The sequence below is a fragment of the Suricata suricatta genome, chromosome 7 (genome assembly GCF_006229205.1).
Source record: "Suricata suricatta isolate VVHF042 chromosome 7, meerkat_22Aug2017_6uvM2_HiC, whole genome shotgun sequence".
In the NCBI taxonomy this organism is placed as follows: domain Eukaryota; kingdom Metazoa; phylum Chordata; class Mammalia; order Carnivora; family Herpestidae; genus Suricata; species Suricata suricatta.
In genome coordinates this window covers 86,905,782-86,924,647 of record NC_043706.1, presented here as the reverse complement: position 1 = coordinate 86,924,647, position 18,866 = coordinate 86,905,782, and the positions used below count along the sequence as shown (strand labels likewise).

The 18,866-nt window shown below is 32.7% G+C and overlaps 1 protein-coding gene across 1 annotated transcript in view; it reads left to right on the top strand.

Annotated features, from left to right (window-relative positions):
- The window catches only part of ASCC3 (activating signal cointegrator 1 complex subunit 3), a 328,231-nt gene that overhangs the window by 53,910 nt on the left and 255,455 nt on the right, over window positions 1-18,866 (top strand). The window contains exons 5-8 of the mRNA XM_029944011.1: window positions 6,327-6,447; window positions 10,447-10,651; window positions 11,363-11,504; window positions 12,103-12,228. Of these exons, the coding sequence (XP_029799871.1) occupies window positions 6,327-6,447; window positions 10,447-10,651; window positions 11,363-11,504; window positions 12,103-12,228 (594 nt within the window). The remainder of the gene's footprint in view (window positions 1-6,326; window positions 6,448-10,446; window positions 10,652-11,362; window positions 11,505-12,102; window positions 12,229-18,866) is intronic.

Genomic DNA, 18,866 nt, shown 5'->3' with positions numbered 1-18,866 from the left:
TAAAGTAATATCTAGTAGGGTTCAAACTAATGACCTCAAGATCAAAAATTGCATGCTTAACCAGCAGAGCCAGCCAGGAGCTCCACTAACTGAAATTTTTGAGATATTACTATTAATACATAAATTTTTCCTAGACTTCATTGCATTTTTTATTCATATTGACCTTAGAAATAACCAATCCCCTCACCCATCCTTTCAGGACTTTTCTTAGGAAATTATTTGTAGGACCAATTTTCCCCATCTTCTAGAAATTCACATTTTTTTAACCTAATTGTGGGGTTTTATATTTACCTCTTTTACTTCTCCTTAGGTCTGGCCAGGTATATCAGACAATTTAGAAAATTTATAATCTTGATTCTACCATGCAACTTACTAATACTTTAACAAATTTGACTTAATATGTCTTCACTTTATATATCACTGATAAAATTTTGAACAGGACAGAGACATGGCCAGTCCTTGTAGAAAAACCTTAGTGGCTTAACTCAATAGTGAGATCAATCCCATAATCTACCTAACCATCTTGTTATCCAAGAAGATAGCTCGCTTACATCAAGATATTGTATCTACTGTGTGTCCGTGAATCATTTTTCAGAATGCCCATTGACTATTTGATATGTAGAATGGTTGATCCCTCTTTTCAAAGTGGTCTTTTGGAACTCCAAATAGACTTAGGTTAGACTTTTGATGAATTCTTTCTTTAATATTGACCACATGGAAACAGAATAGAACTGACAAGCCTTTTATAAATATTAAAATTTTATTTGCTTTAAAGTAATTAGTGAAAATTCTTAAATGTTCTTTTTTAATAACCTGAGAAGCAGAGCTCAGATAGGACATTGACATGACCAAAGTTGTGTTTTAAATGGAATTAATATTTTTTCTCTAAATCTTTGAGTATACTGATAATCCAAGAATGTTTATCATATTTATTCTGTGGTTTCACAGACACAGCATATTTCTGCATATTGCAGTTTGAGAATAAATTTATAGTTCTTATTTAGGCTCATTCTCTCCCAATTTTCATAGGGTTTATTAGTAATTTTTCATGGTATATTATTCAAAGATTCATCATTATATTTTGCTTTTATGATGATGTAACATTTGTGATTCACTTGATACTGTGTTGAGAATATAACATCCATTGTACCATTGTTCGTATTGGAATGAAAATGATATTATTCAGAATATGGGATAAAGTGGGGATTATTTTTCCTGAGATTAACAAGCTACGTTTGTCTGTTAAAAGTGTTGTAAGAAACAAGGAAGTATTGCCATTTGAAAGTTAGTCTTTACATATTCTGAAATATTTTTTTTGACACTTAGGAATGTAGTCTCTTGGTTGATTTTAACTCTTTTTACTCTTCTTGAAGTTAATGAAGAGCTACTTTAATAATAATTTAATGAAAATGAATTTATGATAAAAATAAGAATTCTAAAAGAAACATTTATTAAAAATACCTTAATGATAAAATATTGATTATAATGGTTTTAAAAATGTTTGTTCATTTATTTTGAGAGAGTAGGAGAGAGTATGTATACGTATGAGAGCAGGGAAGGGTAGAGAGTGGGAGAGAGAGAACCTGAAGCAGCAGAGCCCACTGCTGAGCTCTGTTTCATGACCGTGAGATCATGACCTGAGCTGGAATCAAGAGTTGGACACTTAGCCAACTGAACCACCCAGCCACCCCAGTAATGGCTTTAACAACCCCTACCAGAGCTTTAACAACCTTGATTAATCCTGTGGTCTCCTTTAAATCTCATATCTTTAATTTATAGCCAGGGTAGTGAAACTAACTTTCTTTTTTTTTTTTCTCTTTTCTCTTTTCTCTTTTTTTCTTCTCTTCTCTTCTCTTCTCTTCTCTTCTCTTCTCTTCTCTTCTCTTTCCTTCTTTTCTTCTCTTTCTAAATTTTGTGGTTGGTGTCTGTTTCTGTAGTCATGGCTACCTTTTCCCTCCATCTTTGTTTTTCAACTTGATAGCTTCTGGAACTTGTGTCAGTGCACAGAGCAGTGATCCAGACAGCTGTACCTTTACAAATAGTCATGCTCAGTGCCAAATTAGTTTGTAGTGCAAATCTTGAATGAGAACTGCACCTGCTCTCAGTGTTGATGAAAATGGCAAATGTTAGGGAAAGCATAATTTGGGGATTATGTTAAATTTGATAACAGCTGATCTCAGAATTCTACTGGGGATTCTTCATCTTGGAAGTAATGGAAGTCCTACTATTCAAAGCAAAACAGTCTTCTTGTCTCTTGCTAGATCTTAGGTATGTTATTTTTAAGAAATAATGGGCTCAAAAAAAGAAAGAGAGAAGGAAATAATTGGTTCCTTATGCTATGGTGATCCTCTGCCCAAGATGTTCCATTAGAAATTGTTCTAAATACTGATATTTTCCTAAAATTATGGTGGACTAAAAATTTGTGAATCTCTAATTTATCATGTGTAAACATTCTTTTTCATATTAAGTAAACTTGAAGTAGCTTAGAATATGTGTAAGGGTAATTCTGCTATGATAAATTATTTTCTTATGGAAGAAATGGTCTCAACATTCTTGGAGCGCCTGGGTGGCTCAGTCAGTTAAGTGTCTGACTTGATTTCAGCTCAGGTCATGGTCTCACAGGTCATGAGTTCAAGCCCTGCTGGAGGCTGCTTAGGATTCTCTGCCTCCCTCTCTCTCTCTTACCTTCCCTGGTTTGTGCTAATTATTAGTTGCACTAATTATTATAAAATAATTAAAACATTTTTGGAGGGTTGATAGAATATGAAAGACATTTCATGCTGTTTGTAGAGAGCATTTCTTATTACAGTTTGGAATATTGGGGTATCTTTTAATTTGAATTTGTTGGTTTTAAAATATCACTCTTAATATTAAGCATGGGACTTAAACTGAACTAACAGCAATTCAAAACATTCGCTTAATTTTTTACTAGGAAAATTGCATTCAATCTTTATCTTTCAACCATAAGCAATTTTTTGGTTACTTTTAGTATTTGATTTTAAGTCATTTTGGTTTATAATTCAAAAACAATAGCTTAATTGATGTATAATTCACATGCCATACAATTCATCCATTTGAAGTATATAAATCAGTGGTTTTTAGTATATTCATCGGTATGTGCAGCCATCACCACAGTCATGTTAGAACATTTTCCTTACCTGAAAAAGAAATCATAAGCCTTTAACTTCTCTCCTTCTACTCCCTCCCCACACCCTTCCCAGGCTTTAAAGAACCACTAATCTACTTTCTGTTTCTAGAGATTTCTCTTTTCTGGACATTTCATGTAAATGGAATCATGTGTATGTGGTCTTTTGTGACTGGCTTCTTTGACTTAGCAAAGTGTACTTAAGATTTATCCATGTTGTACACTAATTCATTCCTTTTTATGGCTTAGTCATATCTTTTGTATGGATACACCACATTTTGTTTATCTATGCTTTGGATGATGGACATTTGGGTTGTTTCTACCTTTTGGCTATGTGCAGAGTCATATTTGTATAGAAGGTTTTTTTTTAATTTTTGGAAACATGTTTTCAATTCTTTGCCGTATATACCTAGGAATGGAATTAATGAGTCGTGTTGTAATTGTGTTTAACTTACTGAGGAATCAGAAAAAATGTTTTCCATAGCGGCTGTTTGTATTCTCACAGACAGTGTATTGAAAGTTCTAGTTTTCTCCACATCCTTGCCAACACTTGTTCTTTTCTAGTTTTTTTTTTTTTAATGGTTCTTGTGGTTTGGTTTTGCATTTCCCTAATGCATAATGATGTTGAGTATCTTTTCACCTGCTTATTGAACCTTTATATATTTTCCTAGGATAAATTAGAGCTTCTCCTCAGTTTTTAATTGATTGTATTTTTGTTAGTAGTTAGAGTTTTTTATATACTCTGGGGACAATGGTTTCTTACCAGATATATGATTTACAAATATTTTCTCTCATTCTGCATTTTTCCTTGAAGGGGACAAGTTTTTTGTTTTGCTAAAATCCAAATTATCAGTGTTTTCTTTTGTTGCTCATGCTTTTGGTGTCGTATTTAGAATCCTTTGCCAAATCTGGGGGTCATAAAGATATCCTTCTTTGTTTTCCTCTAACAATTTTATGTTTAGTTCTTACATTTAGAAGACTGATCCATTTCGAGTTCATTTTTGTGTATCGTGTGAGGGTCTAAGTTCATTCTGTTTCATATGACTAGCCAGTTGTCTCAGCATCACTTATTGAGAAGCTTCATCATCTTTCCTCACTGAATGGTTTTGTTATGCTTTTTTGATTCTTTAATATTTTCTACATAGAAAATCTATGAATAGAAAGTTTTACATTTTCCTTTTTAAAATATGAATACCTTATATTTCTTTTTCTTGCCTAATTGCCCTGGTTTGAACCTTCAGCACAGTGTTCAATAGAAGTCACCAGTGCAGACTTTGATTATCTTGTTTCTATTCTTAGTGGTAAGTATCCAGTGTTTGTTTCAACATTAAGTATGATGTTCACTATGGGTTTTTTCAGAGATGCCCTTTATCAGGTGGTAGAAGTACCTCTATTTCTAGTATGTTGAGTGTTTTTATCCATGAAAGGCTGTTGGAGTTTTCAAATGCTTTTTCTGCATCTCTTGCGCTGATCATGTGATTTTTGTTTTTTTATTGAGTTGATACAATGTAATATATCAATTGATTCTTCTATATTGAACCAGTCTTATGTTCCTGATGTAAATCTCACTTTGTAATGGTGTGTAATTCCTTTTATATATTGCTGGATATGGTTTACTAGTATTTTATTGAGGATTTCATGTCTCAACTTCTAAGAGATATTAGTGTGTAGTTTTGTTGTAATATATTTGTCTGGTTTTGGAATCACAGTAAGACCTGAGGGATGTTCTTCTGTTTTTCTGGAAGAGTTTAATAAGAATTGGCATTAATTCTTTTGAATAAACTTGTGGCCCCTTTGGAGGAATTGGGCTCCTCCCACTTGTCCTTCCTTAGTTCTCTTTTGTAACCTGGTTGTTCAATTTGTGAATCTTCTAATTTTAGTTAACCACATCCTATGCTGTTTTTGAGAGGGCCCTAAGTCTTCAACTTTCTGCCAGGTTGAAAATGAGGTCCATACGTTTGAAAGAAATTGGGACCTTTCTGTTTTATTGCCTAGTTCTTACCCCAGACAAAATCTTTGAGGCAAACCCTGGAACCAGGAGTGGGGACAAGGGAAAGTTTATCTCTGAGTGACACCCCTGCTTTAGGAGCTGATTATTGATGGCTAAAGTTCTTGGCTTGCCTCTCCTGGTATGGAATTCGTGCCTTATGAGCCAAGGCAAGAGTGATTGGGCCCCAGTATATTCCATGATATTTAGACCAAAAGTAGAGTTTCTAGGACAAGGGCTTTGGCTTTGTGTGTAGATAATGTCAGTTAAATGAACAGCAAAAGAAAATATTCATTAAATTGTTAATGTTTCATATATACTTAAGATAAATTCCTACTTTATGATTTTATTTGTGTGGAATCTCCGAGAACTGTTAAAATTGGCTGATATGAAATCTTTACATGTAAAATTAGATATAATATTTCTGGACAGGAGAATAAAACATCCTCAGACACAACCTGAAGAAATCAACAAGTGCTCTGGAGCGTTACATTGTATAATTATGTGATTGAAAGTCCTTCTTAATCCTAAAACTGGTTCTCTGACTCTGGTATAAGCTTAATCTTTGGCAAATGCTCTGCATAAGATACACATGGAAATTTTTATAAAACCGTAAATAAAGTACTTGTGGAACTATGCTTTAGATTTCAGATTTATTAAGCATTAAGTGTATTAATTAAGCATTAATAAAATAAATTTAATAAAATAATAAAATTAATTATTAAGCATTAAAAATTTGGCATGTCATTAATCATTAAAACATTTTAATGGTTCTTTAACTCTAAAATGATAGCTGTTATGTGTAGTAAGTTGTAAGAAAAATCATACTCTGGACTCTTTTTGCAAAAACCAAAACAGTATATTAAAAAGCTAATTCACTTTGAAATTTCAGTTGGTTATACCAAGGAAAGGCAAGTATGAGGGTTTGCTATTCTGTGACTTAGTTATATATAAATCATAATTATTTTTACAAGTTGAATCATGTGCTTTACTAATTGCAAATTGACTTAGTAAAGCTGAAAGTTATGTAACAATAAGAAGACTTGTTTTTCTTTCCTAAGTTATGATTTTTTCCAAAGTAGTTTTTGGATACTTCTTTCTCTAGTAGTTTGGCTTCCTACCTCTGTTGAACAAGGTGTTAATAACTTAAAAAGGGTGATTTGAGGTAACAGTTGTTTTGATTCTTGTTTTAAGCTATTTGAACTGCTGGGACCTGATGGACTTGAACTTATTGAGAAACTCCTCCAGAACAGAATTACAATTGTGGATAGATTTCTTAATTCTTCAAATGATCATAAATGGCAGGCTCTTCAAGGTAAGAAAGGTAATTCTAATTTAAAGGAAAGATTTATTGGTTAGCAAATCTTTTTAATATAATTATACTTTAATATCCTTTGGTCTATTATGTAATTTAATGATACCATTTTTTAAAATCCTTTTTTTTTAATTTTTTTAACTTTATTTCTGAGAAACAGAGCACAAGTGGAGGAGGGGCAGAGAGGAAGGGAGAAACAGAATTTGAAGTAGGCTCCAGGTTCTGAGCCGTCAGCACAGAGCCCAATGCAGGGCTTGAACTCACGAGCCATGAGATTAGTTGAGGAAGCCAAAATAATAAAAGAATGCCTTGCTTAGTATGGCACAACTGATGCTGAACTTAGATTTTTAAGTCATAAGGAGGAACTCTGAATCTCTTACTTTTACCCAAATGTTCTTTGCTAGCCTTATATATAGTTTGGAATTTTTAAAAAGCACATGAGCATAAAAAAATAAATACCCCTTCCTTCTTCAAATGAATCAGCATTTATCATTTTTCTATATGTTACATTATCTTTTCCTTACATATAGGAGTATGACACTAAAATAAAGTTATAAAAAACCTTGATTTAAATCCAAAATTTCTTATGGCTTTTCTTTATTCTATACTTTGATTACTGGTAGTTTCCTGGAGTTGTCTTAAGATTTTTAGAAACTTAGAAGAATTAAATTTAGCCACTTGGTCTTTATGCAAGTTTCATTGTTCTTTAAGTATATTGATCACTTATAAACTGCCTTGTTCTAAGAAGGCTCTTTCACTTGCTAAACAATACTTATTAGACATTGTTGAAAACCACCTGAGTTTAGGAGCATTTAAAATGGGTGTCCCCCCCCCCCCGCCCCAGGAAGAAATGAGTATAAATATCTAGTCTTGCAGTATAAATCCTGACAATTTATTGTTTATTTTGTCAGCCTCCTAAGTGTTGATATAAAGGTACATATTGATTTCACCTTTTAATAGTGCTAATTTACTTAACAGAAAGTTCACAGTGATTCCAGCTTCACATATTTTACTTTAGGAGCTATAGGTGATGAGTTGGTATTGTCTCGCAGTTTCATTATGTTTATTTTTGTATAACATTTATACACAAATCTTATTTTCTTCGGATAACTTTTTAGAAGCAACATAGTTTTGAATCCCCAAACAAATGTTAGATTTGAATTATTTAAAATAATATCTGAACCATGTCTGCCCAGAAATATTGTCTACTCTTCTCATACTGCTTTTACTCTTATTTTAAGCTAGGTTATTATTATTATTGCCACTATCTTAGAGTAGTAATTTTACTATAGAAAAGTGGGTATTAGTAGGCTTTAACTTTTTCTAAGGACTCCTGTAAAGAAACTGACAACCAGCATGTTTCAGATTTTTTAAAGTAGAGTTTTTTTGTGTATATGCATTACAAAAATATTTTTCCTTATTTTGGGGGGATGGTGTGTGGAAAGGAAATACTCTTGAAGAAAAGAATCTTCAGACTCATTACTATCAGTGTTCTCATCCATTTATATCTTCCAATCTAATTTTATGTTAAGGATCCTTCAAATTTTTTAAGAACCACCAAATTATATTTGCATTCTTTATTAAACTACTTTAATATGACCACCACAGCCATTTTTTTTCTTATTCCTCCAAAATCATGGTCTTAGAAATCGATTCTTACCTTTTATCATTTTCTAGCTTTCATACTGATTTTCCTGAACTTTTAATCCAGATGCACATCACTGTACATAATCTTTCATTATCTTTTCTTTTCTTATAACAAGGAAATGTAAGGTAGGTAAGAAGTGGGTGGGTAAAGTGTATTGACTGCTAAGGTGAGAATAGTTATAAATTAAATTCTATTTTCAGGACTGATATGAAGAATGTTTAGTCCAGGGTGTGTCATAAACTAAAAATTAAGTAGCTCATGCTATCAAGTGACAGCGTTTTGAGTAGTTACACAGATCTTTTTTGGTCAGGATTACATCCTAAAAGGATACAAGCTTCCACATTGTTCTACAGTAAAGTTTTATAGAATTATTGGTAAGTTTATTCATTTCATTTCTGCTTTTCAGGCTCTATAGTTAGCTGAACCTACCAAGGAGAACTATATATTTAAGGATTTGCTGTTGTATGACTTATTTTGAAAATTACCTATAATGTTCAGTGTTACAGGATTCCAGCATATTCTCTTTCAGGCTTCATAAAGCCACCAATGAAGTAGACCTGTTTTCTTCTTACAGTTTTAATTTTCTTATTGGGGGGTATCACAAGTGTGTATAGTAGTGTATTTTTATTATTATATTTGTATAAAATGTTAATGACATGAGCATAACACTTAGTGTGTCATCCAGGGTATTTAGTTTCACACCCAGAATCTTTATCATTCATTTATAATAATAAATACATGGTGTTATTCACATGGTATTATTCACATTCTATTTAATATCTGTGTTGCTGTTTGTGTGATTTGCAGACAGTTTTTTAGTTCAGAGTACATGTGAAAACTTCATTTTTTTTTCCCCCTTTGGACGTTTTTTTAATTTAAATTCTGATTAGTTAACATATAGAGCAATACTGGTTTAAGGAGTAGAATTCAGTGATTCATCACTTATGTACAATAACCCAGTGCTCATCACAAGTACCCTCCTTTGTACCCATCAGCCATGTAGCCCATCTCCACCCACCTCACTTTGTCAAACCTCAGATTGTTCTCTATCATTGAAAGTTAATTGGCTACAAATTTAATCATTATAATAGGTGTATAAGACTTTACCTAGATAGTAAAATATGTAAGACTTAAAAAAACACTTGTTTTCAGAACTATAAAATATAGTCCTAACATAAATGAGATTATATCTTATTTCACAATTTGCATGTGATAAGTCTTTATTTCTCAGTTTCCTTCTTGAGACTTCTAAAACCATTATAGAGGGATTACTTCATGTGATTGAGTTAAAATGATTTACTCAAAATTATATATTGAGGTAGTGACAAATGATTAAGAATTGTGAAGATTTGACTTAGATGAATTAAAAGGCTAATTTTCCCATCTTGATGCTTTTTTAATTTCTTCCCTCTTCTGTGTGGGATCTTGGAGTTTAATAAAATAACTTTGTAATGTGCTCCTTCTGAGGATAGACCAAATCGTTCTTCTTGCTTCTTAGCCTTAGCAGCAGTGCAGGGAACTAGCAGGTCCTCAATATAGTAAATGTGTATTAATTTGGATTGCTTTCAGCAACATTCCTGTGATTTCCTTTAGGGCCACAGTGAGCCAAGATACTACTATTTGGAAAGATTTAATTAAACATAGAAGGTAATCATGTTGGAAGAAAAAATTTTCCTGAATGTTGAGTTGATCAAACCACAGATTTAAATTGGACCTTGTAAATGAAACATTGAGCTTTCATTGACCTGATTGTTAATGGCTCTGGCTGTCTTCCCTTGCCTTTTTTTTTTTTTAAACTATATTTCCTAGAAAAGGTGGATTGTAGTTTTTGTTTGTCTGCCTTGGTCATTTTTTAAATATGTGCTGAGCTAATGTTAATAAATTGTATTTCATGTATAAATAAGTAACAACATATATTCAGTTTAACACAGTAATGCTGTTACATAGGGAAAAGTTATATCTACTATGTAAAGAATATCTTTGTTTTATTATTATGTTAAAAAGTGCTAATTAGTATTGATAATTATTATATTTATTGAAATTATGTAAAAAATAATTTTAAAATTATAAACCTGACTTTTTAAGTTCCTGATGTTATGTGTAAGAATTTATAAAACTAAAGTATGTAGTCTGTATGAAGAAAATGTCTACTGACTTTTCTTAGTCACTATGTAATATCACTTAGATATTACAATAAAAAATTCTCCATAAAACATATAATTGAGTGTGACAGTTTTAAAGAAAAGTGAATTATTAGAACATCATGCTATTTTATATTTTGGTGAAGGGGAAAATGGTTTTCTTAAAGTTTAAACTTATAGAACATGTTATTTCTTAAATTTGCTTTGTAGACAACTGCAAAAAAATTTTAGGAGAAAATGCTAAACCTAACTATGGTTGTCAAGTTACCATTCAGTCTGAACAGGAAAAGCAGTTAATGAAACAATATCGTCGTGAAGAAAAAAGAATTGCCCGACGAGAAAAAAGGGCTGGAGAAGATGGAGAAGTTGCAGAAGGAGTTATGTGTTTTGATCCTAAGGAATTGCGGATACAAAGGTAATAAAAACCAGAGGCTGAAAAATTCTTTTGTAATTGCTACCTTTATGCATTATTTTTTAGTTTTAACATTTAGATAACTCATACTTCTAGTCATGTTTTTCTTATAAGAACAGATTTTGTTGTATGAAAACATAATTTTCTGAGATAAAGCAATGATCTTCTTAATTAGAATTTTCTTGGTGACATCTATGTAGGTGAGAGTTTTAGATTATAGAGGTAAGCTATTTTTCGGTGCTGTACACACACCACTAGGTTAAAATTTGTGAAGCCTACGCAGATTTATTTTGAGACTTTTGGCTTTTTTCCCAGCTTAATAAGAATATTTTTCCTCGTGTTATTTGGAAGTAGAAAGGAAGAAAGAGAAACAAAGGTATTATGATATTTGTGCTTTAAATTTTGAATCCTATTTTTATAAAGTAGTTTATACCTTGTTAAACATCTTTGGATTGTAACAAAATTATAAATAAAGAACATTAAGTTAACTTTATCAAATGGTGTTATCTAAAAATAGTACCTAAAAAAGGCGTTAACTCCTATGTAGTTACCCTGAAAATTTCAGGATTGCTAATATCTTTCTTTGTGTAATTTAATTTCTTCTACTTTATAATGGAAGGCTTCCTGAAATTATTATAGTGACGTTGTTTTAATATATGCTTTCTTTTGCAAGATAACAATTTTGTATTTATCCTGCTTTTTTTATATTTACAGAGAGCAGGCGCTTATGAATGCTAGAAGCGTTCCAGTTCTGAGCAGGCAGAGAGACATGGACATTGAAAAAATCCGTTATCCCCATGTTTACGATTCCCAGGCTGAAGCCATGAAAACATCAGCATTCATTGCTGGTGCAAAGGTATGTCACTGGGATATGACCACTTTGGGATAATAGGTCTATTCTGAGGAAATAACACATAGATTTTCCCTGTGTCTTTTGTGGCTCTTATACAAGTTGATACACTATGCTAACTTTAATTTAAAATATTGAGGAAAATGAGATCATGCAGTGTATGTAAACTTCTTGTCACATATTAGGAACTCAAAATGTATTTGTTCTCCTCCCTTTTGTTATCTCTGGGCCTTGTATTTTTGGGTTTTAGTTTTTACATCATTTTTTGACAGGTCTTTAGACTGTATATGGCACAGTTTTCCTAGCGACACAAGTATATTTGTTTTCAGGATACCATCTATTCAATATATACTTAAAACTCATCAGCATAATATGGTCTGTGTGTTATATGAGAGATCCAATATATTAATAATTTGTGTGTGTGGTTTTTTTTTTTTGTTTTGCTTAAGCTTGTTTTTCTTTAAATTAGCTAAATTTATTTACCACTGTTACCTCTAAAGCCAGTAGTGTTCTCTCTCTTTCTTTGTTTTTCTTTCTAATTAAAGAATCTTTACCGGAGCAATTGTTTTGATTATTATTTAATTTTAACTTTTGATGTTTATAGATGATTTTACCAGAAGGAATACAGAGAGAGAATAACAAGATGTATGAAGAAGTAAAGATTCCCTATAGTGAACCAATGCCAATTGGCTTTGAGGAAAAACCAGTTTATATCCAAGACTTAGATGAGGTGAGATGATCATTTTATAAAGTTGATATTTTTGGTGTTTGGTATGTTTTCTGAATAGATTTTTATTAAAAAAATTATTTTTATAAGTTAGCAGTTGGCTAATAGATGTTGTACTAAAGAGGTACAAATAGGGGAATTTAAATTTTAAAAAGTCATTCCTTCACACATTAAACATTTTTGTGTATATATTTCTGTAATTTCATGTTTATTTTGATTATTTCAGTTAATATTTGGTTTAACTTATATAGACTGGCTTAAACTATTTCAAAGGATTCATATATTGATATATCAAATAACCAATCTATAAAACAATAGAATGCTATTTGGGGAAAGGATCAAATTCTAAACTGTTATCTTTATTTTTTTTCAACTTTTAAATTTTGAATAATTTCAAACATATGGAAAAGTTACATGAGTAGTATTATCCATTATATATTTTGTCTTAATTTACCACTTATCAAAATTTTGCAATATTTGCTTTATCTCAAAATAAATATTTCTTAATTTACTTTTACATTTTTTAATTAACTGTTCAACTTGTGATTTATTATTTTCCTGAATTTTTAGAGTTTTAATAGTAATGTAGTTTTAGGAAGAAATTATTTATAATTTTGACTTCTGTTTAAATTGTGAGAGTATAAGAAAGTTTGTTATAAAGCTGTGTCGAAAAATAATCGGGGGCTCCTGGGTGGCTCACTCAGTTAAGCATCAGACCTTGGCTCAGGTCATGATCTTGCAATTAGTGAGTTTGAGCCCTGTGTCAGGCTCTGTGCTGACAGCTCAGAACCTGGAACCTGCATCAGGTTCTGTGTCTCCCTCTCTCTCTGTCCTTCCCCTGCTCACTCTCCCTCCCTGTCTCTCAAAAATGAATAAAAGTTAAAAAAAAATTAAAAGAAAAAAGAAAAATAATCATTCCCTTCAATGAACCTATCAAATAGTGCCAATCCGGAATATACCGAAAACTGCATATGCTCATGGTAGTTAAAACACTGCTGTAGTAAATTTGTATGGCCCACTGAAGGGACACAGAAATATAAATTATATTGAGTGTTGTGCCCTAGTGGTTTTAGAGAACATCAATATACTGAGGAGAGTGCTAGTGTGATTTTAGTATTTAAAGTTGTTTGAATGATTTCTAGTAATAGGGCATTTTTAGCTAAATTGTAATACAGATTAATGATTAACTTTGTAATCAGGTGTCCTTGGGATTAGATTTATTGGATTGTATATAAATTGAAGTGAAAATTGTTCAGATCATCTTTTAAAATGTATTTGGAAGTATCTTAATTAGGGTACATATTTTTCAGAATTTAGTTTTACGTATAATTTACTAAGGCAGATCTGTGAAGTGTAATTGAGGTAAAATTGAAGTTTTTGGTGATCTCCATCATAGGGAAAGTCCAAATTCATGAAGTTTTGGAGTGCACAGTAGGCTATAGGAAAAGAGTTTGTACGTTGAAGCTAACTTCTCTTTTTTTTTTTTTTTAATTATTAATGTTATTTGTTTTTGAGAGAGCATGAATGAGGGGAGGGGCAGAGAGATAGGGAGACGGAATCCGAATAAGGCTTCAGGCTCTGAGCTATCAGCTCAGAGTCTGACATGGGGCTCAAACCCGCAAACTGTGAGATCATGACCTGAGCCATAGTGCCTGAGCCTCTCAACCGACTGAGGCACTCAGGCACCCCAAAGCAAACTGCCTAAGTTTACAATTAAAGCAAACACGAGTGTAGGAGGGCACATCATCTTATCCCTTTTTATAAGAGGGGACAGTTCCCCCCATAGTTTTTCTTTATCAGCTCCTCAATACTCAACTGCACCAGATGCATTCATGAATACCTAAAATATGCCCTTTATTTGGAGAAAAATAGCAAAGACATAAGATACCTGTCGAGTATTCATGTAGAGAGTGAGGGTGTGATCATAGGGTATTTTATGTAGGCAGTGTTGATAATGAGTGAGAACCTCTGATCAGTATCTCCTCAGACTTCAAGTTAGGAACACAGTTTCAATCAAGCATACATCAGTTAATGGTTATCAAACAGTTTCAGTCAAATATGTTGGTTATTGAGGCTTCAAGTATATAATCCAGCACTTTTGGCACTTGTCTGCATCCTAGGTTGCTTATTTTCTCTATCATGGAATCTTGCCATCTGGATATTAAACTCACTGAGAAATCAAAGAAATACATAAGCATGTACTAAATTGAAAAAAATTCTTAATTTAATGTATGCATATTATTTCAAATATATATGTTATTTAAAGCTAACCTTTTCTGTCACCAAAATGAAGTTCCTTTATATATATTTATATATGCATAAGTGCATTATTCCATTTTATACCATTATTACTTTTAAACTGATTCCTTATTGTTATAGTTTTAAGTTATTTTCTATAGTAGGTTTACATATTAGACTAAAATTGTAATTTTATATTGCTGAGTTTCATCCTGTGCATCAGAAATATCTGTAGATCTTTTTCAAAATCCAAGTGCCTTGGCTTCTATAAAACTATGATCTCTTGAGAGGGCCCCAGTTACCCTATATTTTGAAGATGATTTTTGGAGCACTGTAGGTGATTCTGAAATACAGCCAGGGCATAATTTTGTACATAATTCTTTTTAAACCTTACCACTCATCATAAACATTACCATTATTGAAGTTTGTTTTGTGTATTAAATATTAACATTTTTCATGTGAAAAAATTAACTTTCATTGTGTAATGAATGAGACTTCTTATTTTTCTTTCATATTTATTTCTAAATAAATACTTTGTTTATTTTAATTTAGGTTATATGAGTAAGAGTTTTCCTAAATGGGTTAATTTCATCTACAACCTTAATGTTTGTTTGCTATGTAATGTAATATATTTATAGGTTCCATGGATTAGGATACAGACATCAGTGGGGATCATTATTCTGTCTACCACATGTGATAGAGTTTGACTTTTCTTCCATTGAAGGGCATCAGTGTTGTGACAGTTTTCAGCTATTACAAATTGTATAATTCTGCTATAACCACAGCCTGGGTAGGTTAAACAATGAACATTTATTTGTTTTCAGTTTTGGAGGCTAGAAATCCCATAATAAGGTGCTAATAGATTTAGTTTCCGGTGAAGACTCTCTTCCTGGCTTGCAGACAGGCACTTTCTCACTGTGCCCCAGGCTCTCACGTGGGCTCTCCTCTGTGTCATGTCTCTCCCCCTTCTTATAAGGACACCAGCTCTGTTGGATTAGGATTTCACTCAGAGGAGCTCATTTAACCTTGTTACTTCCCTAATGGCTCTGTCTCCAAACACTGGAAGTTAAGGCTTTGATATATGAACTTAAATTATAAGACGCAACATAATTCCATCCATAAGATGGATAAAGCTGCTCTAGACATTGTTACAATAGACATTGATGACCATTTAAATGAGAGGGAGTGAAGCAGAGAGAGGATTCCAGAATATATCTCGGTTTTTGTTTGAATATAGAATGATGCCCAGAGCGTCGAGGGTGAGTGATAGTGTCATTTCCCAAGTTGAGAAATAGAAGAAAAGCAAAGTTTCTATATGTTAAGTTCAAGAGGCAGAGCGCCATACTAGTTAAGAGCAGAGCCTTTGATTCCAGCTGACCTAGTTTGACTTGGACCCCCTACTTTCTAGCTGTGAGACTTTGGGTGAGTCTGTCCTCTCTCTGATACCATTTTCATTTTTAAACTTGCGATTATAGTACACACCTCATAGTTTAATGATGAGGATTAATATATGTAAAACACTCTGAAGAGTGTTGGGTACTTAATACATTTTAACTACAATGTTAGCTTAAAATGAAAAATGTAGTGATGAAAACTAACACTGTCAGATAAGTGTATGGATAAAATGAAAAGACTTACTGTTACTTTGGAAATTATGTTTATTAAATATAGTACTTCTGTGTTTATGCTATTCAGCTATTCTTTCCTTCCAAATATATGTGGAGTATTATTGGATGCTATTGTATAAGACCAGGAAGAACTAAGCTCATAGTCATTCTATTAAGATATCTAGAATAGTTTTTAATTAGTTGATAGTTAAAGAAACCAGTCATTATAATTATTGACATCTATGGTCATTCAAGTCAGACATTTTAAAAAAAGTCAAATAGAATAAATATAAAAAGTATTACTGGGTCACCTGGGTGGCTCAGTTGGTTAAGTGTTCGACTCTTGATTTCAGTTTAGGTCATGATCTCAAGGTTTATGAGTTCAAGCCCCACATCCATCTCTGCACAAGTGCACAGTCCGCTTGAGGTTCTCTCTTTCCCCCTCTCTCTGTCTGTCCCTCCCCTGCTCTTGCTCTCTCAAAAGAAAAAAATAAACTTTAAGACAAATATATTACTTTTTCTTTGGTTTTACTTTGTTTTCTGAACCCGAGCTGGGGATTGTAAAGCCAGAGTTTGTTGGCACAGTTTGATCCAATCAGGTAATAAAGGCAGGAAAGCTAAATACACACCCAGAAAAACATTTTAGAATGTGGTTTTTTTTTCATGAGACCACTTTGAAAAGGATGAAATGTTGCTAAAACCTGGACATGCTCCCAAAGCCTTTCCTGAAACAGCTTACAAGACTGTTTGTTACAATGTCAAACATATGATCAGTTTCATCAGAACCATGGCCTTGAATCACTACCTGCCTTTTTTTGGAGGTAGTATCAAGAAATAATAAAATATAATGTTGAAAGTTGAAAAGGGAGTTTGCAATCTTTTTTACACTGATAGGGATCTTAGCAAAGAAGATTTCATAAATTTCATGGGAAAAGAAATGATGTAGCACAAATTAAATTTCTAATCATTTTGAGAAATTCTAATTTCCCTCGATACATGCCTACCTTTACCTGGAGATTGGAGCCATGTGAATCCTGATGCTGATATATTTGTTTGCTAGATTTTTCAGCTCGTATTATCGTTAAAACAAACAAATGAACAAACAACATGTAGATGTAGACTATGCATCTTTATAAACCCCAGACTACATTGTTATTCTTTCTGCTTTAACAGTCTGTTTAAGATGGTAAGATTTCTAATAATAAGAAAAAAAGCTTTTTTTAATACTTGTGCACCTATCAGGTACCTTTTATGCCTTTGTGTAGATCCAGATTTCCATCCAGTATCCATTTCTTAGAGTGCAGGTTTGTTGATGAGTTCTTTCAGCTTCATATATCTGAATAAAAAAAATTCATATTTTTCCTTTGTTCTTGAAAGACATTTCATTTGATATAGAATTCCAGTTTGAGGCACCTGGGTGGCTCAGTGGGTTGAATACCTGACTCTTGATTCAGCTCAGGTCATGCTCCCAGGGTCGCAGGATTGAACCTCACTTTGGCTACATGCTGAGTGTGGAGCCTGCTTAAGATTCTCTCTCTCCCTTTCTCTCTCTCTCTCTCTTGCTCTGTCTCTGTCTCTCTCTCCCCCCTCCCCTGCTCACACACACTCTCTCTCTTTATATAATAAAATAAAATAAAATAAAATAAAATAAAATAAAATAAAATAAAATAAAATTTAGAATTCCAGGTTGACAATTTTCTTTTTTTGGCCAGTTCTTCTAGATGTAGCTGCATTATCTTCTTATGTTGTTTCTGATAAGAAGTATGCTCTCATTCTTAATCTTCCTCTATGTAATGTGCTTGTTTTTTCCTGGTTGATTTTTAAGATTTCTCTTTGTTATTGGTTTAGGCAGTTTGAGTGTGATATGACTTTATATTTGCTTGCTGTTGTCATATAAGAAATTACCAAAAATTCAGTGATTTAAAACATCAGTTTATTATCCAAGAGTTCTGGGAGTCTTATTTGGGTAAGCTTGACTGCCTGGGATCTCTGTTCAGGGTTTCATAGGGTGAAACTATCGTGTTGGCCAAGGTGGAGGGAAGGATTTCCTTACAAGCTCATTCAGATTGTTGGCCAGATCCACTTTGTAGAGGTTGTAGAACTGAGGTTCCCGATTCTCTTCTGTCTGTTGTTCTTAGCTCCTAAAGACTACTCACTTTCTATGGCATATGGCCAACTCCAGCTTCACAGCCAACAAGGGAATATCAAATTTCCCCACGTGCTCTAAATTCTTGACTTCATCTGGCAGTGAAAAAACTCTCTGTCTTTAAAAGATTCATATGATTGTGTCAGATTCACGTAGATAATCTTCCTTTCTGAAGGTCAGCTGTTTCATACAGCATAATGGAATGATGGAAATAGCATCTATCATATTCATAGTCCTGGGTTTTATGCAGGGAGTTATGCTGTGGAGAGGTGGCAGGGATGGAGGAGGAAATCTTGAGAGCCAATTTAGGATTCTACCTACCACTCCCTCTTTGTGGTTTTCTTCTGGTGTTTTGTTGAAGCATTGGTTAAGCATCTTGGATCTGTGGGTTTCTGGTCCTAATCAAATTTGGGAAATTTCTAACCATTATTTTTTTTTAATTTTCTACTCCTTCTTTCCTTTTAGGAAGTCTTATTACAGATAAATTAGGGTTCCTGAAACTGTCACACAGCTTAGTGATGTTCTATTAACTTTTGCTTTGTTTTATTTTTTCATATTTTTCTATCTTCAGGTTTCATTTTGGGTGATTTCTATTGCCTTGTCTTAAAACTCAATCTTTTTTTCTACAGTGTCTAAAAACACTATTCATA